Source organism: Lampetra fluviatilis, chromosome 15 (genome assembly GCF_964198595.1).
Source record: "Lampetra fluviatilis chromosome 15, kcLamFluv1.1, whole genome shotgun sequence".
NCBI classification, from domain to species: Eukaryota; Metazoa; Chordata; class Hyperoartia; order Petromyzontiformes; family Petromyzontidae; genus Lampetra; species Lampetra fluviatilis.
The window spans coordinates 1812894-1834073 of NC_136289.1; the positions used below are offsets into that span (position 1 = coordinate 1812894).

The 21180-nt window shown below is 48.7% G+C and overlaps 1 protein-coding gene across 1 annotated transcript in view; it reads left to right on the forward strand.

The window, feature by feature from the left end:
• TDO2 (tryptophan 2,3-dioxygenase) overlaps positions 1-21180 on the forward strand; it is a 151312-nt gene that overhangs the window by 120738 nt on the left and 9394 nt on the right. The window contains exon 10 of the mRNA XM_078862861.1: positions 6781-6860. Within this exon, the coding sequence (XP_078718987.1) occupies positions 6781-6860 (80 nt within the window). The remainder of the gene's footprint in view (positions 1-6780; positions 6861-21180) is intronic.

The following is a 21180-nucleotide window of genomic DNA, read 5'->3' on the forward strand; positions in this document are numbered from 1 at the left end:
TCTGCGGATGGTATGGGGATGTCCGTACTTTCTTAGTCCCAAGGCCCGCGCACACTTCCGCCAATAATTTAGAAGAGAAATTCCTGCCCTGGTCCGTGAGGAGTCTCTCAGGCGCCCCCTTATCCATAATATACCCAAACAAAAAGGCGTCGGTAATGGCCGCGGCCGACTGATCGGGCAACGGCCAGGCCATCGGCCAACGGGAGAGGTACTCAACCCCTACCAGCAAATATTTATTACCCCTCGCCGATGGTGGAAAAGGTCCCAATATGTCCAGCGCCACCAATTCATTGACTCGAGACACCTGAATCGACTGGAGAGGCGGCACGTAAGGATGTTTCGGCGGCTTACGTTGTGCACACGCAGGGCACGCGCGCACGTGCCCTACGACATCTGTCGCCATGCCGTGCCAAAAATAATGACGTTGCAACGTCAACAAGGTCTTCTGCACCCCTAAATGTAAGAGAGTGTCACAATGGAGGGTTCTAATCAACTCGAACCGCAAGGACGTTGGTACCACCAGGCGCCAACGTTCCTGGAACCCCTCCCGCCACATAAGCAGACCATCTCGGAGAGCGGTTTGCGGCCCCACAGCCGTACTCGGACTCCCATTGTCCTTAGCAGACCGCTTCCGCAAGGACACCAATGACTCATCCATCATCTGTTCCCGGATCCAGACAGACCGCGGCAGATTCAAAACCCCGTCAGCCGGTCCCGGTTCCATCGGAGTGTCCGACTTCTCGACGGCCAACGTGAGCGGCTGAGGGGGGTTTGGAATCGACGAACACCTATGCGTCCCCGACTCACATTTACAAGGGGCGCGCCGCGGTAATCTGGAAAGTGCGTCAGCGTTCGCATGGCGCACACCCTTCCGATGTTGAATTTGGAAGGAAAATTCCTGTAGCGTGTCCAACCAACGTGCCAACTGTCCGGATGGCTGGTCAATTTTAAGGGCATATTGCAAGGCCGCATGATCCGTACGCACAATAAAAGAACGACCGTAGAGGTATGGTCGAAATTGCCGTAGGAAAAAAACAACCGCCAATAGTTCTCTGCGAGTGACACAGTAGCGGGTTTCCGCAGGAGACAAGACTCGGCTACCATACGCCACGACACGCTCTACACCCCCTTTAGACTGTGATAACACCGCCCCAATACCTGTGTCACTTGCGTCCGTATCAAGAATGAATGGGTGATCGAAATCGGGATAATCCAATGTTGGGGCCGTGGCCAATAGATCACGCAGACTCCGAAAGGCCGCCTCCTCCGGCTGTCCCCAACCAAACTTCCGTCCTTTACCCGTAAGGAGATGCAAAGGCCTCGCAATCGTCGCAAAACCCGGCACGAATCTTCGGTAATACGAGGCAAATCCCAAAAACCGCCGAACATCCCCCACGGTGGCCGGAGTCGGCCAATCCCGGACGCACGCCGTCTTTTCCGGATCCGTGGACACTCCCTCAGCGCTCACAATGTGCCCCAAATAGCGGACGGACCGTTGCAGTAGGTGACATTTCTTTGGTTTGAATTTCAATTTGGCAGAACGCATCCTCGTGAACACTGTCTCCAGCCGCGTCAAATGTTCATCGAATGTGCGGCTGAAGACAATGATATCGTCCAAATATATAAGACATGTCTCCCACTGCAACCCCGTCAAAACGAGCTCCATCAATCTTTGAAATGTAGCAGGGGCCGCATTCAATCCCATCGGGAGACAGTTGAATTGAAATAACCCCTGCGGCGTACGGAAGGCGGTTTTCTCCCGTGAGGACTCGTCAAGGGGAAGCTGCCAAAATCCCGAAGAGAGGTCCAGTGTGGAAAAGAACTTAGCCCCCGACAATGCGTCGAGGGAGTCATCCATACGCGGCAGGGGGTACGCATCTGCCACCGATATCTTATTCAATTTGCGGAAATCAACACAAAATCGCAATTTGCCATCCTTCTTCTTAACCAAGACGACTGGAGCGCCCCATGGGCTGTTAGATGGCGATATAATGTCCGCAGCCAACATGTCTTCCACTGCCCCCCTTACGTGTTCTCGTTCCGCAGGACTCATCCGATGCGAATTTAATCGAATAGGGGCAGCATCGCCCGTCTCAATGTGATGGTAAAGTAAGGAAGTGCGGCCCAAATCCAAATCATCGGAGCTGAACACATCGGAATATGTCAACAACAATTTACGCAGCGCACCACGTTGCTCCATGGACAGGGAAGAATTTTCGTCACATAATTGAGCAACCCAACGATCATCCGAACTCCTTGGCTCGGAAACCCCAGCAACAACTCCCCGGCTATGTGGACAATCATGGGTCGCAAACGCCGTAGTGGCATGTGCCACAACCGTACCGGCCGGGACACGGACGTTTTCTCCCCCCGCATTAAGCACCTGTAAAAACGGTAATTGATCCGGCCGGACGATGGTCTGTGCCCCCACTAACGCCAACCCGGTTGTTATCGTGGCGGACGGTGACAACAAGACCCCTACTGCTCCTAGCCGATCAGGCAGGGGCTTCCGATACCGCAAGGGTATAAGCATCTGTGTACCAGGTGGAATGTCCACAGATGCGACGGACAGCGCCTGCACTTGTACGGCCGAAGCAGGTCGCCCCCAGGGCGACGGCAGAAACGAGATTTGACGGCCCCCCGGCAGTTCAATACAATTCTCATTGATTTTGATCAAAATGGGCATCTTAGCCAAAAAATCGGTGCCTAACAAACAAGGAACCGCCAAAGATCTCGATATCAACACAACACCCGAGGCCGACACATCCCCAATAGATATCTTAGCATCCACCTGACCCACGATGCCCATGCTACCCCCGTTCGCAGCGACGCACGACCCATAAACCGGACGCACAGCCCCCGACGGAATGCCCAACAGATGGAAAATGACATCCGATATAATAGTCGCAGACGCCCCCGAGTCGACCAAAATGCGCACGTCCACACCTTGTATGGACCCCGGTACAGTGGACGAACCCGTAGCGGCCGCGACAACTCTCCGTGCCAATTTGCGCCACTGCGTAACTGAATGACAAGGCCCCGTCGATGGCCTTTCTTTAACAACAACAATAGGATCGCGCAACACAGGTGGTGGGTGAGGTGGAAAGCCTTGCCGAGTGTCTGGTGCGTGCCGACATGCCTGTTTCGGAGGATCTTTAGCCGACTTGACCGGTGCCGAGGCCTCCTGCTGCGGCGGAGCCGGGAAGCGGGCCCAGCAGTCTCTGGCGTAGTGGCCCCTACGCCCGCAGCGGAAACATTCGGCCTCGTTGCGCCGAAGCGCAGGCCTCGCCTCCTGACGGCCCCGTTCTGGTAGCACCGCGCGCGGTCTCGGCCCGCCGCGTCCCGTCCATGGAGCGGAGGCGGCCGTCAGTTGTTGAGGGCCCCGGTCATCCGGAACATAGACGGCCTGCGCAGGGTTCCACCCCAGCGCATCCCCTTCTTTGACGGGCCCCCCCGTCCACGCCGTCACTTGTTTCCAGCGACGGAGGTTGAATTGCGCATCGAGACACTTAGCAGCCATCCGGGAAGTTAGCTTCTCATGCCCACACACAGGCATGGGGATCCCTAGATCCCGAGACAGCTCCAACATCTTCCCTAATATGAGAGGCTCAAGCAGGTCCTGTGGCGTCTCAGGATAAGCTGCCATGGCCAGCTCCAGCACCGCACCCCTGAACGCCACGGGCGACTCCTCTGGTGCTCGTTGTCGTTGAGCGAATCGCCGATGCGCATCATCTGGTGGCTCATAAGCATCGGCCATTTCTTGAAAAACACCACATAAAGTTGCCTTCTTATCGGTCGCTATGGAACGGAAGAATCGGACAGATTCGTCGTCCAGGAGAGTCGGCAACACCTCCAAAGCCTCCGCATCGGTCCATCTTGCTGTGCGTACCGCCGCCAAGAAGCGGCAGGCGAACGCGCTCCAGTCCCCACCGACGGAAAATTCTTTAACTGTTGTAAGGTGGCGACTCCGACTCCTCTTCCCGCCGTCTTCCAATGGTGGTGGTTGTGATGGCAAATTCAAAATGGCGTCGGCCCGCGGCGTGGCCAAGATGGCGGTTTGGCGCCACGGAGCGCGCAAAATGGCGGCCTCTTGCCGCGTGGGCAATGGCGGCGGCAGGACAGGCAACGTGGCGGCCCGCGGAGCACCACTTGCATCATCCATCGTCCCTGGCGCGACGAGATGGCATAGATGCGCCAGGACGTCCTGAAGTGCCTCCAGTTGTACCGCCATCGCTTGCCATCGTTGATCCGCGTCTGATGATGTCGACGGACCCGCCACCGCGCCAACATCCTCCACACCCGTTCCCGTGGTCGCCTCAGCCTGGCTCTCCTCCACCACCCCAACAGGATCCGTGGTTGGAGGGAGTTCGTCGTCGTCGGACGAAGAAGCCGATGCAGGCGCCGGATTAACTTTCTTCCTCACTTGTTTCGACATGCCGTTGCACTTCCGACACCAGTGTAATAAACGACTGGACCACGATGTCTGTCCCAGTGTCCTTTATTATTCGGTTCGTGCTGTACACCCACACGGCTGTCTTTACTCTGTAGCTTCTCCACGGTGCTGACTCCAATGTCGGCCCGATCCACAACAGCAGCTCCGCTGCTGTTTCTCTCACACAGCCCCCCTTGGCTGTACTCTCTGCTGCTCTTCTCCCTCCGCAGCTCTCACAGCTTCTTGCTCTCTCCCTCTCTCTCCGCAGCTCCTCCTGGCAGCCACACCGCTGCCTCTAACAAGCAGCCCCCTCTCTCTCTCTCTCCGCAGCTCCTCCTGGCAGCCACACCGCTGCCTCTAACACGCAGCCCTCCTGGCTGTCTCCTCCCCAGCTGCACACCACTCCGCAGCTTCCTCTTATCTTCGGGGTTGGCTCCCGATCGCCGTCGGCGCCCCCCCTCTCCACACTTGCCCGCGTGGCCTCACTCTTTTCCGCTCACACCCCGACTACCTTCCCCTTCCGGTTTACCCGCTTAAAGCCCCGAACCTTACCCCCACGTCACATGACTCCACCCCCCGTGACGTCACCTCCGGAAGGTCGCTTACGCCCGCATTACACATATATATACACAAACACACACGCAGACAGCAACACGAGTGAGCATGGGATGCAGGAGTAGGGGGTGTGGAGTAACCACACAGTGGCCCTGGAAGAATGATAATTTTTCTCTCTCTCTGTGTCTCTCACAAGCAAAGACATGCAAATACTATACATAAAGACATGCCGATACTATACATAAAGACATGTAGATACTATACATAGAGATATGCAGATACTATACATAAAAACATGCAGATACTATACATAAAGACATGCAGATACTATACATGAAGAGAAAGGCAGCCCTAGGTCCCAAGGGTCCTGCGGTGTTGAGATGTTAACTACCTTGCCTGGTATATAGGAGGACCTAGGTTCTGATCCCGACCCTGACGCCTGCATATTTTAAGTTTGCATGTTCTCCCCATGGTCGTGTGAATTTTTATTCGGGCCCTCCGGGGTTTTTTCCCCTCAACATTTATAAACGTGCGTTTAGAGTATTTGGTTGCAATCCATTTCCACGTGGTAAGCCGCATCGTTGAGCTATAATTTGTGGTGAGGTCGCTTCTGAAAGAGAGCTGTATCGCTCAGTCCTGGGCCTTACCTGGTAAAATGAAAACAGTTGAATAGTTTTAGTGTAATGCTGAATCAGATGAATTTCATTCGGGGATGTTGATCACTGGCGACGACACTAATACAATTCAACGTTTCTTTACGGGCCTTGAAGATCAAGGTTCATTCTCCAGTGATGGAGGCTACTAAGTGGAGTGAAGCGATCATTCACCTTGCGTTAACCACCTGCCTTGAGGAGGCACGTAGTATTACAAGTGTAAGGGTCATATAAGGACACGTTTGGGATTATTAATTATGAAGGAATAGGTTTTAACCTTTTTGGCAATAAAACAGATGTTAAAACACCAAACAGAAACCTTTTGCAAGGAATCATGTCTGCATTCACCACATATACTTGTGGCGAACATGCAAACAAAAAACATGGTCTGGTAGTATATGCACTGTCTTTGAAACTGATTGGTCCACACTAGAGACAGCTTTCTTTAAAGCCTTGTCTCAAACGGTGTAAGACCAGAGGACGCCAAAAGGCGAACAAGTTCTGGTCTGACTCCCTGTCACGTGCACATCAGAATAGGAATCTGTGTTTAATCCTGGCGAGCTGTGAGGCTCTTTTTCACAGATGTCCAGTAATTTCACGTGGAAAATTAAGAAGTAAACATTTCATTCGAAATTGATTAATCATGGCTGATAATTATAATGGGATGAAGGGCACTTTATAAGTAATTTAAAACATAATCAAATTCAAACTACACAGCCTCGTCACCCAATCGTGCCCACCCTCACCTTGAACTAAACCCCACTTAATCTGCACTCTGATTTTTGTTCTGTATTAAATTAAGGTCTGTAGGTTTCCCAAATACAAATGTAATTATATTTTAACTTTTTATTACACTTCTTCTGTTGCTATTACGTTTTGGCAAAATGTTGTGCTTTCCTGTATGTAGTGTTGAAGGTATAAAAACTATAGAAAATATGTAAATGTATATTTTTGTTAACGTTCACGTAAAAAAAAGAGACATTGATCTTCTTTGAAGAAAAAAACCCCTTTACCCCCACTCTGACAACAACGCTACTCTTTATTTCTTCACTTTCATGTCCCGCTAATTTGCCGTCATGCGGCAGGTGTTGAAATTTTCTGACTTGCCCATCGTGCCCCGTTGTGTGTTTTTTGCTCCAGGGAAGAGCCTCGATTTCAAGTGCCTTTTCAGCTGCTCAACAGCCTTATGGATCTCGACTCACTCATGACAAAGTGGCGCTGTGAGTCCCTCTCCCTGTCTCTCTCTTCTATATTTCTGTGAAATAAAAGAAACCAGCTGGCCAGAGAACATATAACAATTTCTCCAGGTCTTCTCGCTTCGTAAGTAGCAAAGTGTCACTGTGTAAACACTGTCAAAGATTCCAACACCAAGCCCAGGTGTGTTGGCGATCGCCTGTGAGCCAGTAGATTGGAGGCCGGGTTTGTGGATTATGCACCTTTGTAAAACTCCCAAACTCACATGGTTTCGAGATGGCCACGGGATGGCAGTAAAGCAAAATGGGTTCAGAATCCATCTATGTGGAATTTGCGGTGTTGCCATATGGGAGTGCGCCACTGCCACTTGCTGCAGAGGTTCGTGGATTAAAACCCAACACCCTCCCTGGGTTAACACTGCATTTGTATGAGCACGGTTGGCTATGTACAGTGCGAAAGGCATTCAACATACATTAACCGTACAATAAAAATGCATTCTGCTTCACATTGGATGTTAAAGATCCCGCGATGTTACTTGAAAGAGAGTAGGCCATATGTGCTGGCATCATGGCCTGAATTTGAAAGATTACCAGAAATTTATTTCGAGTAAAAATACAACAATTGTCAACACTCACCGCAAAACTTCACACCACCATCCTGAAAAATAGCTGAGGTTCAGTGAGGCATTCTCTGGTGACTAAATGTTAAATACGAAGTACTGTAATGTGTGGGTTTTTTACGGGTATAATTCGTGGCTTGGCTTGCGTGACCTCGATGTTAAAACGAAGTGCAGCCTGTATCTTGCCCAACCATGAATTAACTGTTGAGGTCACAAGAATGACATCTACAATGACAATGGAAATTTCAGCAGTCATTGTGGACAATGCAGAGATGCAGCCTGTAGGAGATGATCCCTGCAAGGCAACAGTGCGGCAATATGATAGTTTGCTTTTTTACAACTCATTTCCAAAAAAAAATGCATCTCTGCTAAAATAATAACACTCATACTGTTGAAACACGACATTGAATGTATACATATAGATCTAGGTCCAGGCTTATCTTTCTGTAGTGACAGAGAAAGGTCACTACTGTGTCGGCCCGTACGAAGGCTGGGGGCCCCAAGGGGGTGCCTGGGGGGTCACGTGGTGGAGGGATCCGGACCCTCCCATAGGTGGGGGAAGTGAGGCGTGTCCTGGGAAGGGAGGCGTGGCCTGAAGAGAGCCAGCCACGCCGGGGCGGAGCCAGCCACGCAAAACCAAATATAAGCGTGGTGTGAACGCAGAGCGCTGCTGTTGTACTGTACTCCAAGGTGAAGACATCTTCGGTCGTCAAGTCCCGAGTCGTCGTCCTGGGCCAGGCAGGCCGTTGCCTGCCTGGTCCAGTCTGTGTCGTGTTCCAGAGTGTTAGTGAGTTGAGGAAGGTGGTCACCACCTCATGTAGAGTGTTATATTATTTACCGTTTAATAAATAGTGTTGCCTCCAAGTTGTGTGTGTGTGCACCTAATTTGAACCTACTACATTTGGCGTCAGAAGTTGGGTAAATAAAAATTGCTAGGTGTTATCCTAGGGAAGTAAAATGGGCACACGAAAAACAAATATAAAACTCACCTGGACGCCTTCGTACAACGGGGACGGTGTGACGACCATCCTTCTGACAGCCCCGGGGATGGCAGCCCCGGTGACAGAGAGAGAGAGATGGCGCTGCACGCGGAGCGGCGGGACTGTCACCACACTGCTGCTTCGCCGCCATCGGGAATGGAGCGACGGAGCCGCGGGGAGAGGACACCATCGTCGCTGCGGGGGCTGGCAGGGGAGGCCCGGCCATGCGGGCCACGGGGTTCCCGCCATTTCGGCGGCTGGTCGGGGCGCGGTTCCCGCCAAAGCGCCGCTCCCGCCATTTCGGCGGCTGGTCGGGGCGCGGTTCCCGCCAAAACGCTGCTCCCGCCAACTCGAGGGCTGGTCGGGGCGCGGTTCCCGCCAACTCGAGGGCTGGTCGGGGCGCGGTTCCCGCCAACTCGAGGGCTGGTCGGGGCGCGGTTCCCGCCAACTCGAGGGCTGGTCGGGGCGCGGTTCCCGCCAACTCGAGGGCTGGTCGGGGCGCGGTTCCCGCCAAAACGCCGCTCCTGCTGCCGAAATGCCGCTCCCGCCGACATCAACGCCTGCAGAGGGGGAGTTCCAGCCTTCTGCTCGAGCGCGAGAGGTGGATGGGTTCGCAAGAGCAGGCTGTGTTCACCATGCAAGATTCTTCGGGGTGTCCCAGTGCTCCACCTTGCCGCCCTCCACTATTCACAGTTTGCCAGGCGAGTCGTGACATGACAAGCACCCGGCCTCAAGAAAAATAATAATAACTTCACCCATCTTGCGTGTGCCGGGTTGCGATCGCGGGTGTTTTTTTTTAACTCGCTGGTTTGCGGAGCGTGTTCGTCCGGTTGTGTGCGTGATAAAGTGACGCGGCGACCATGCGGGTTTCTGCTTGTAACAAGTGTTGTTGTTAAATACGGCGTCGAGATCGGTATCTTCTGGGTGTAGTTAATGATTAATTCGTGTTGGTGTCCCGAGCTCCGTTGATATCCTGTATGTTGCCGTGTTAATGACTCGTGTTGTTACATCGTTTTGTTGCGAAATCGCCGTTGTTATTGTGTATACTGTATGGAGTTTCGCTCGTGATTGCCACTTGTAACTGTCAGAAACTTTGATCGTCATTGTTGCCAATGTTCAGACCGTATGGAGCTTTGCTTGAAATTGTTAACAGTGTATGGACTGTTGGGTACATGCTTGTGATTATTTACTATGTACGGATTGTCTGGAGTATTGATTGTATGTGTTGCCATGTGGGGACTGGATGGAGCATTGCGCCAAATGATTGACTGTACAAACTTCGTATACTGCATATACTGTATTAATCAATTCGGCGATTTTTGACGTTATTGTCTAGTTTTTTTTTTTGCTCTCAAAATTCGAATGCTCTGAGTCCCATGGTTAATGTTGAAGGGGATTTTGAAATGACAGGTTCGGTTTGTTTCAAACTCGCTGGTTGGTTCCTGTCCGTTGTTGCACAGATGATGTCTTTTGTGCGGGAATGCTCCTTGTGTTCTATATGGATCAGGGGTGCGTTTCCGTTAATTGCCGTCAAATTGCGTTGCTCTCTCCACTCGGTTGGTACAGCTGCATGCTGCAATGCGAGTCTCGGAGATCATGTGTACGGATACGGGATGTGAGGTGTATTGTTGTGACCATTGAATATTCGGGATCGTCACAAATTGTGCGTACCTGTTCTGCATTGGATCAGTTCTGTGGGGGATCATAATTCAAATTGTATGTGTTGTGATGGTGTTAAATTGCGATGATGACATGCTGCCAGGGATTTGGAATTGTGCTGCTGGTTGTCACCTATCTTGGGGCGCAGGTCCTGACCAGGATGGCCCAGTGAGTGTTGCGTGTCTAACATGAACGTTGTGGTCCCGTCATGCTATGGCTGACGGCTTGACCTGACAGCCCGGAGATTGAAACACTCCGTGGTATGTCTAGCCTAGTGGGCTGTGCGCTCACAGGGCTCGGAGAGTGTGGTCCCGTCATGCAATGGCTGACGGCTTGACCTGACAGCCCGGAGATTGAAACACTCCGTGGTATGTCTAGCCTAGTGGGCTGTGCGCTCACAGGGCTCGGAGAGTGTGGTCCCGTCATGCAATGGCTGACGGCTTGACCTGACAGCCCGGAGATTGAAACACTCCGTGGTATGTCTAGCCTAGTGGGCTGTGCGCTCACATGGCTCGGAGAGTGTGGTCCCGTCATGCAATGGCTGACGGCTTGACCTGACAGCCCGGAGATCGAGACACTCCGTGGCTTGTCTAGCCTAGTGGGCTGTGCGCTCACATGGCTCAGAGAGTGTGGTCCCGTCATGCTGTCTTGACAGCTTGACCTGACAGCCCGGAGATCGAGACACTCCGTGGCTTGTCTAGCCTAGTGGGCTGTGCGCTCACATGGCTCAGAGAGTGTGGTCCCGTCATGCTGTCTGACAGCTTGACCTGACAGCCCGGAGATCGAGACACTGCGTGGCTTGTCTAGCCAAGTGGGCTGTGCGCTCACATGGCTCAGAGAGTGTGGTCCCATCATGCTGTGTCTGATGGCTTGATCTGACGGCCCGGAGAGTGAGACACTCGGAGGTGCGTTGAAACAGTGGGCTGGAGATTTGTAAGGTTCAGGTGGAGTTGTCCTGTTACGTTGGGACTGTATCCCTCAGTTGTTAGGGTGCATGTTGTGCAATGAGTGAACGATGGGTCGTCTCAGCTCGGTCGGTACAGTTATATGCTGCGATGCGAGTCTTCGAGAGAGACTGGCTCGTCTCAGCTTGGTCGGTACAGCTATATGCTGCGATGCGAGTCTTGGAGAGAGACTGGGTCGTCTCAGCTCGGTCGGTACAGCTATATGCTGCGATGCGAGTCTTGGAGAGAGACTGGGTTAAAATCCCACCGATATGGCCGACGTGTGCTACTGGTTGTGATGCCGCGTCGGAAAGGCGGTGGGGTGGTAACATGGAAATTCCCCCCCCGATATGGCCGACGCGTGCTACTGGTTGTGACGCCGCGTCGGAAAGGCGGTGGGGTGGTAACATGGAAATTCCCCCCCCGATATGGCCGACGCGTGCTACTAGTTGTGACGCCACGTCGGAAAGGCGGGGGGGTGCTAACGGGTGACTGTCATTGCATGCGTGATTCTAACGGGTGGGGGGGCTGTGCTGGAGCGTAAGTGGGTTAGCCAGTTTTCATGTATAATTGTTGTTAATTCCCCGTTTTCTATGCGGTTCCCTTTTACCCTCGTCGATTCTGTATATATTACGTGATTGTATTTCTTATCGGTCGCCGGTCATTTATTGATGTTGTTGGTTCGGAGGCACACCTTTTCGATGTTTCACAGTTGTGTTACAGCCGGGGACGGCTGTGTGTTTATACAGGGGGGGGTGATGTAGTGACAGAGAAAGGTCACTACTGTGTCGGCCCGTACGAAGGCTGGGGGCCCCAAGGGGGTGCCTGGGGGGTCACGTGGTGGAGGGATCCGGACCCTCCCATAGGTGGGGGAAGTGAGGCGTGTCCTGGGAAGGGAGGCGTGGCCTGAAGAGAGCCAGCCACGCCGGGGCGGAGCCAGCCACGCAAAACCAAATATAAGCGTGGTGTGAACGCAGAGCGCTGCTGTTGTACTGTACTCCAAGGTGAAGACATCTTCGGTCGTCAAGTCCCGAGTCGTCGTCCTGGGCCAGGCAGGCCGTTGCCTGCCTGGTCCAGTCTGTGTCGTGTTCCAGAGTGTTAGTGAGTTGAGGAAGGTGGTCACCACCTCATGTAGAGTGTTATATTATTTACCGTTTAATAAATAGTGTTGCCTCCAAGTTGTGTGTGTGTGTGCACCTAATTTGAACCTACTACATTTCTATTAGACGCGAATTTATTCACATATCCAGTGATTGTGTAATTACGACATGACACACTTCTCTTGAGATGGCACTTTATTGAAGACACGTTCACTTGACATCGACGGAGACCCCACTGCAACAGCCCCAAGTCTCCATTATATACCAACCGAGGCCATGCCCCCCTTCTCGATCATTCTTGGTGACTCTGGATGCTCGATTAATTCGGCAGACTCTACCGTCCTCTTCCGTCATCTGACCACGCTCCCTTCTCGAACATTCCCGTAGCCACCAGTCCCTTCGCACTCACAACTTATACCCCTGTCATTACCTCCTGTGGCCACTAGTGCATTTACACTGTAAGGCTGACTCCCCTGTCATTACCTCCCATGGCCACTAGTCCACTCACAGCGCATATCCGCTCTACTGTCATTATCATGGTATGAATTGTAACAATTTGGGGTCAATGTTCCATTCCATTATTGATTCCTTTTTTGTTTCTCGTTTACCATCTCATGTATATGTTTATCGTTTTTGACATTCGAGTTGTACAGTTTGTTCACTTCATTAGGCTAAATGTAACAATCGAACATTTGCACAAATCGTAAATAATCACTCGTGAAAAACACGAATTGACTCGTGAGAAATTACGAGTTGAGAATCACAGTTGTAATCACAACAAATCAATGCATTATGACAGTCCAAGAGTTGCATAGAACATTTATTAAACGTGGCAGTTAATTCTGCCAAGACAAACCCCCCCGCAAAAACCTTTTATGAACGCTCTCTCAGCTGCTTAGTCACTTCTGGGGCCCAAACTACTACATGGCCTGCTGTTAAATCGTGTTAAAATAAATGGTGTGTTAATAGGGTTGGCATATTACATTTTGGAAACAGTGACAGCACAGCAGGTGGTGATATTCAGAAAGACGTAACAAATACTGGACACACAAATTCGAACTTGTGACTGCGCACCGACCCGATAATATTGGGAAGGAACAGATTAACAGGTGTTTTGTTCAGAGAAATATTGTAATTTAATTAAACATGTCTAGGTTTTTTTTTCACCACTAAATAATTTTAATCTATTTTATTGCTTTTTTGTCACTTTTCCTATCATCATCATACGATAAGTTTGGCTGGTTGGCTGGCTGGTAGGTTGCCTGATTGGACAGCTGGCTAGCCCCTGGCTGGCTGCTCATAGAATAGGACGTGTGTGCTAGTATTTAAGAAGAATCATTAAATATGCATTGGTCATACAATACAATGCAGATCTGTCTTAAAAGTCATGACACTCAGTGCACAGTGTTCTTGGATAATCAAACAGCATTATTAGTATTATCACATTTCCGTGTTTGTGTTCGAATAATACTATTCACCTGTCACTCATGTTTAACCCTTGTGTCGTTACCATACTTAGAGATGTATTTGCATTGTCTCTCCACTCATTGTGGTGATCTTGACAGCCACACCTGGAATCTAATACATTTGAGGCAGGGTTGGTGGATCACGTATGTTTCATCGTGTGCATGAGATTTGCTGAAATGTTGAACGACAAAGCGGCCAGCCAAGGGGTTCCTACATTGCTTCAGCGGATCTTTGTACTCTCCGTGGTGCACGTGGTCTTTTCTCCAGGCACTTTGATTTCGTCCTACACGCTAAACAATCGACAGAGACCATCCGAACGTTCCAATGCAGGACACCCCTCACTGAGTCAGAAGACTTGAATACTCAGTTTTGGCTTTTACGGATGAACATTATTCTACATTACTCTTTGGTTCTTTCGGTAAAGTCACGTAGGTAGAAAAATAATAGATCACGACGTTTCAATCACAACACAAGCAATCGTTATCAGGGGGGACAACCACAGCAATAAAAACTGCTGAAGTAGGCGAGAGATCTGCCGTGGCACGAGGTTATATAGGTCTCGGCAGTAGGGGGAGGAGGTGGTGGGAGAGAGGGGCCGGGGCAGAAAGTGGACCTCGCGGCAGCACTTCAGTCAACGGGGGAGAGATCTGAGTGATCGGCTGCAGAAGGGGAGAGAGAAGGGGGGGGGGGTAGGAGGCCGGGCTGATAGTGGACCCCACGGTACCACCCGGGTCACTGGAGTAGAGATAGGAGAGAGATGCACAGAGAGAGAGAGAGAAAGACACACAGAGAGTCAGAGTAGGGGGGAGAGAGGAGGTGGGTGGTGAGAGGGGGCGGTGCAGGAAGTGGACCCCGCGGCAGCACTTGAGTCAACGGAGGAGAGATCTGAGAAATCGGCTGCAGGGGGGGGAGAGAAGGGGGAGAGGAGAAAGCGGGGCAGAAAGTGGACCCCGCGGCAGCACCCGGGTCACTGGAGTAGCGATCGGAGAGAGATGCACAGAGAGAAAGAAAGACACACAGCGAGTCAGAAATAACAGCTGACATAGGCAGGTAGGATGGAAACATCACAGTCAGTTAAGACTTTACCTGGTTAATAACGTCCTTCCAATGATTGATCAGTTTGTACCCATCTTGTCGGTTGAAGCTGTGTCTGTGTTTATATATCTCTGATAATAGCCGGTGGGTTTGCAGAGTACTATTCGTCTTGGAAAAGTCAATTTTGTGTGAGCCCACAGCGTTAAAACAATGATCAGCAACAGCAGAGGTATTGGTCCTACCGTGTTTAAGATCTGCCTTGTGTTCGTAAACCGCGGTCCGAGACATGTCGTATCGTTTCCCCAATGTAACTGCTGCTGCAGCCACAACTCAGTTTGTAGACACCCGGGTATTGCATATCAGGAATCACATCCTGTACAGATGGGATCAAATCACGGATTTTGTGTACTGTGTTCAAACGAACCTGGATCTTGTGTTTGTTTAAGATTTTGTAAATATTTTGGTAACCCGTGCTATGTATGGCAAAGTGATGGTATTGGTTAGATCCTCAGATGGTTGTCTCCCCATAGCTGGGGAGACAGCTTTGCGGATTGTACGGTCAGAATATCCGTTCATCCTGAGGGCTTGGTGTACGTGCTCCAGCTCACTGGCTAGGTGATGCTGGTCGTAGATGCAACGGGCCCTATGGTGTAGTGTTTTGATGAGGGAATTCTTCTGAGCTGGATGGTGGTGGGAGTCAGGCTTTAGATAGGTATCCATGTGGGTGGCTTTCCTGTAGACAGAGTGTCCCAACGAGCCATCAGGTCTCTTCTCGATCAAATCATCCAGGAATGGTAGCGGGCCATCCTTTCCCACTTCCATGGTGAATTTGATAGATGGGTCTTTGGAATTGATGTGGTTGAGAAATTGGTTCAGTGCTGGCAGGCCATGTGGCCAGATGACGAACGTGTCATCTACGTATCTCTTCCACAAGGAAGGACGTATGGTGAATGTCTGGATGGCATCTGTCTCAAATTTCTCAATGAAAACATTCGCTACCACTGGTGATAATAGAGAACCCATTTGGGTACCCTCATTCTCTTTGTAGAATGTACCATTCCAGGTGAAGTAGGTGTTGGTAAGGCAGTGCCTTACCAAAGTTGGTACATATGGATTCAGTCCCTGTTGGACCAAGTCTTCAATGATTGCAATGGTGTCAGGTACAGGTACCTTGGTGAACAGGGAGACTACATCGAAACTGATAAGTACATAATCTGGAGACAGTGAGATGTCCTTGATTAGAGAAACCAAGTGAGCTGAGTTCAGTTACAGCTGAGGTGATCTTGCCCGTGAAAGGAAGCAGGGTCTCAGAGAGAAATCGGGCCAGTTTGTAGGTGGGTGAGTTAATGGTGTAGACGATTGGACTGAGTGGAGTAACTTATTTGTGGATCTTTGGAAGTCCATTAAATATGGGTGGTTTAGCAGCCGAAGGTTTTAGAGAGTGCTACTTGGTCGAATCGATTAGAGAAGTCGAATTAGTGATGATATTGTTGCCTTTTGTAGCTAGACGGTTGGTGGGATCTCTGTTGATTTTGGTATAGCTGCCATCATTCAGAAGGTCCTGAATTTTATTGTTGGAAGTGGTTTTATCTATGATGACAGTGGCATTGCCCTTGTCGGCTGAGAGGATGACTATGTCATCTCTGTTTTTTAATTGAGAGAGATCAAAACGCTCGTCCCTGCTGATGTTGCTAATGGGTTTCTTAGCATTTTTGAGGATAGCAGCGATTTCAGATATAGCAATGTCTGCCGGCATGTGTCCCAAACCTTTGAGGGCTACGTCGACCTGGGCAATGATATCATCCACTGGGATGTGTTTATGGGTGACTGCGAAATTGAACCCTTTAGCTAGTACCGATTTTAGGCTGTCGGAAATTGGGATGTTACTATTATTGATGACAATCTTGTTAACATCTAACTTTTTAACGTGTGGCTATGGCTTCTCTGACAGGAGGTTGAATTTTTCAATCAAGTTAACTTTACATTTGGTGAACATTTCAGTAGCTGAAGAAACTGTCATGCTATTTACATGGTCCCAATCAGATGTGGAAAATTTTTCTGTTAATTCTAAGTGTGATTATAAGAGAATCTTGTCTAAATTATCAAGTTCAAATCGGAGCAATCTTATTCTCTCTGATATTAAAGCTAGGCTGGCCCTTAAGATCCGTTTAGATTTAGGAGAAGTGACAGCAGCAGATGTGAGTGTAAAGGCGATCGGTATTACCTTGGTGTCATGGCATCTCTTCAGAAAGGTGAGAGACTCGATCAGGTGAGCCTTATTGTCTCTCCCCCCCTGCAGCCAATCTCTCAGATCTCTTCCCCATTGACTCAAGTGCTGCCGCGGGGGTCCTTTTATTGTTTAAGTTGTTGTATGTAGTGTATCATCTACTGTATATATTTGATACTGAAATAAAGCTTAGCTATCTTTTTTTGTTACGCACATGGTGCCGATCGCCGGACTGGTTACAGCCTTTGGAGCGGTTTTGGTGGTTTCGCCGGATCAGCTCGAGATCGCCGGATAATGTTGGAAGCCAGATAATTGTACGCCAGATAATCCACGATCGACTGTACTCTAAAGGCATGTTTCTAAATGCGGAGGCAAAAATTCCTGCCCCGCCTCCTCTCTCCCCCCCTACTCCGACTCTCTTTGTGTCTTTCTCTCTGTGCATCTCTCTCCGATCTCTTCTCCAGTGCTGCCGCGGGGTCCACTTTCTGCCCGGCCTCCTCCTCCCCTTCTCTTTCCCCCCCTGAAGCCGATCTCTCAGATTTCTCCCCCGTTGACTTAAGTGCTGCCGCAGGGCCACTTTCTGCCCCGCCCCCTCTCTCCACCCACCTCCTCGTGCCACGGCAGATCTCTCGCCTACTTCAGCAGTTTTTCTTGCTGTGGTTGTCCCACCTGATGATGATTGATTGTGTTGCGATCTATTATTTTTCTACCTACGTGACTTTACCGAAAGCACCCAAAAGTATGGATTCCTGCAGTCACGAAAGCTTCAAATCAAAAGTATTCCAAATAGTTAAATGCAATAGAAGTTTCATTATAATTTACGAAGTTGAGTTTTTTTTGCCATCGCAATTGCATCAAATCAGAAGAGTTGGTAAGCGTCTGCGTTGCTCATAGCAAACATAAATAGCTGGTCTTAATTCCGATGGAACATGGCCTACCAAGATAGCATGTTTTTTTTTCTATAGCCTTATTTATCATGATACATGGGTCTGGTTTAATGTAGCAAGAGCATTGCTTAGTAAAGTATATATCCCAATAGCAGTTGTTTGTAAGACACATGTCACCGGTGTTCCTGTATTAAATCGTGTGAATGTAAACAGACTTGACGAACCCTGCAGATAATTATATTGAAAGAAGGAGTTGCCTTGGGTGATGGTGTCGTGAAAGCTTTGGCCATGGACGGTGGGGATGAGCCCTGTCCATTGTTTGGATGCATGGAACTAAATAGAATTGGCGTTTTTGAATATTTCAAGCAATAATGTAATGCAAGTACATTTTTGTTGGTAAGGCATACATGTATATTATAAACATTTTTAAAGCATGTTTAGTTCATAAAACACTACATTGAACAACTAGTCTGAGCTGTTTGCCGTAAATTACTTTATGCTTTGAAAACAAAACAGCGTGAGCAAAAAGAGGTCAAAAACTATTTCAGCCGGGCAGTGTTTGAAACGTGAACAAAATAGAGAGGTGACGATGTTTCAGTACAGCCAGTGTGTTTGAACGAAAAACAACTTCACGTAATCAGCACGGAAACAAGCATCGCGGCTTTCCGGCTGTGCATGCACTTAGTGGGCTCTGCAGGGGGGAAGGTAGCACAAGGCATTCCCATCATGTTTGCAGAGATGCTACTCCCGGTTTGAGGGAAGAAGAGCAACAAGGCTGGGATTCACCACGTGTCGCCTCCACCTCGCTGACCTCCCTCAATTTTGTGCAAGCCTGACATCCATTGGAAGTGACACAGTTTCTTGAAAATAATTGTTATTTAAAGGTATTTGTACAGTTAAACTCAAGTGAACGTGAACATCATTGAGTTCCCGGCCGTAATTATACATATTGGCCTATTTAGTGCAAATGTGATGCTACGTGGGAAATAACTGGCTCCGAAGAAATATTTCCCATGGGAAACGGATCGTTGCTGTGTAACATTCCAGTATTGTGTACTTTCTAAATTGTATTGATTTAGGCATGTCTTTGGCTCCACAGTGACACAGAAAAGTAAATTGTCTCTTTGTGTGTAACTATAAATTCTAAGCCAAGGTAGATCCAATTTGAAGGATGCATTTGAACAACTAGTGTATGTTTACAACAGCTTGCCCAATGAAAACACACATTTCATCAACCTTTGAAAAAGAAATAAAAGCATATTCCATATAAAGATCATTCATAAGGCATGCAATTGAAGACACTATCATTAACAACACACTATATGGGTTCGATAGTTAGAATTCGCATCACAAGCTTAGGTCACTCAATAGAATAAGACCTATACGACATTCGGGAAATGAGTCACTACTTTGAGGCTCTTGATAGACAAGCAAAATAATATACGTATTTATAATAGGTTTTTCCCATTTTTTTCTGGCAACAAAACAGGTGTTAAGATGTTAAAACACCAAACTGAAACCTTTTATAAGGAATCATGTCTGCATTAACCACAATGCTTGTGGTCAGAATGCAAACAAAAACATACTCTGATACTATATGCATTGTCCTTGAAACGGATTGGTCCACACCAGAGACAGCTTTCTTTTGAGCCTCGTCTCAAACGGTGTTAGACCAGAGGACGCCAAAAGGTGTACAGCCCAAAGACAATGCACTATCAGAGTAATGAGAGCTCGGGGTGAGCATCTACATCATGGTACCTCCTTTGCCAGTACCAAAATATGAGAATAGGTTTTTCCCCTTTTTTTCTGGCAACAAAACAGGTGTTAAGATGTTAAAACACCAAACTGAAACCTTGTATAAGGAATCATGTCTGAATTAACCACAATGCTTGTGGTCAGAATGCAAACAAAAAACGTACTCTGATAATATATGCATTGTCTTCGAAACTGATTGGTCCACACCAGAGACAGCTTTCTTTTGAGCCTAGTCTCAAAACGGTGTTAGACCAGAGGATGCCATAAGGTGTACAGCCCAAAGACAATGCACTGTCAGAGTAATGAGAGCTCGGGGTGAGCATCTACATCATGGTACCTCCTTTGCCAGTACCAAAATATGAGAATAGGTTTTGCCACTTTTTTTCTGGCAACAAAACAGGTGTTAAGATGTTAAAACACCAAACTGAAACCTTGTATAAGGAATCATGTCTGAATTAACCACAATGCTTGTGGTCAGAATGCAAACAAAAAACGTACTTTGATAATACATACATTGTCTTTGAAACTGATTGGTCCACACCAGAGACAGCTTTCTTTTGAGCCTAGTCTCAAAACGGTGTTAGACCAGAGGACGCCAAAAGGCGTACAGCCCAAAGACAATGCACTATCAGAGTAATGAGAGCTCGGGGTGAACATCTACATAATGGGATTTTCTTTGCCAGTAAACACCTCGTTTGAGACGAGGCTCAAAAGAAAGCTGTCTTTGGTGTGGACCAATCCGTTTCAAGGACAATGCATATATTATCAAATCATGTTTTTTGTTTGCATTCTGACCACAAGCATTATAGTTAATGCAGACATGATGCCTTGTAAAAGGTTTCAGTTTGGTGTTTTAACATCTGAACACCTGTTTTGTTGCCATAAAAAGGGGAAAAACCTATTATCATATGTTGGTACTGACAAAGGAGGTCCCATGAAATATATGTATTTTTCAGTGACCTGGAAAAAGCCACAAGTCATTTTCGATAGTTTATTCAGTCGCCTAGAGAAATAGGCAATTCACCCCCCAAGGTCTGCGATGATTTTTCGGCATTTGGCATCGTCATTTGATTCAAGAATACCACCATTCTTTTTTTGTCTCGTTTGTTGCGTCTCATTTTTATCGTAATTTTATTCTGCCTCATTTGTAATTGTCTTTGCGCCCGTGGCTTTGTAATGTAACATTAGCATACCATTAGAATGTCATTTGAATACATTGCAAATAATGAATTCTCACTTACCCTATTCAATACGTTTAGAGCAATGGGAGTGCAATGGATACAAGGGGGCGAATGTTGGTCATTTTCAAAATTTGGAAGTTGAATTCACTGTCACTATAATCTTCTGAAGGATGTCTTTGTCAACTCAACCTGTCATCTCTCTTGGGTTGAAAGAAAATAAGTACCACTTTGTCGGAAATCAACAGTGGTTGTCCTCGGGAGAAATTGGCCACGTGGTGGGAATATGAAATTCAACCACTTGTTTGGGGCTCCATCGGATATGAGAAATGTCCAATTCTCACTTGAGCATGATGGGTTTTTTTACCATTCCAGAGCTGTGAGACCGCAGTGCTACCGTGGTGGGCTTAGTGGGAGTCACTTTTTAAGCCTGGCATTGAAGTTGCCTTTTTTTGGCTGTGAGATGCTGCTCAGCATTGGGTCAAAAAAGCGTTG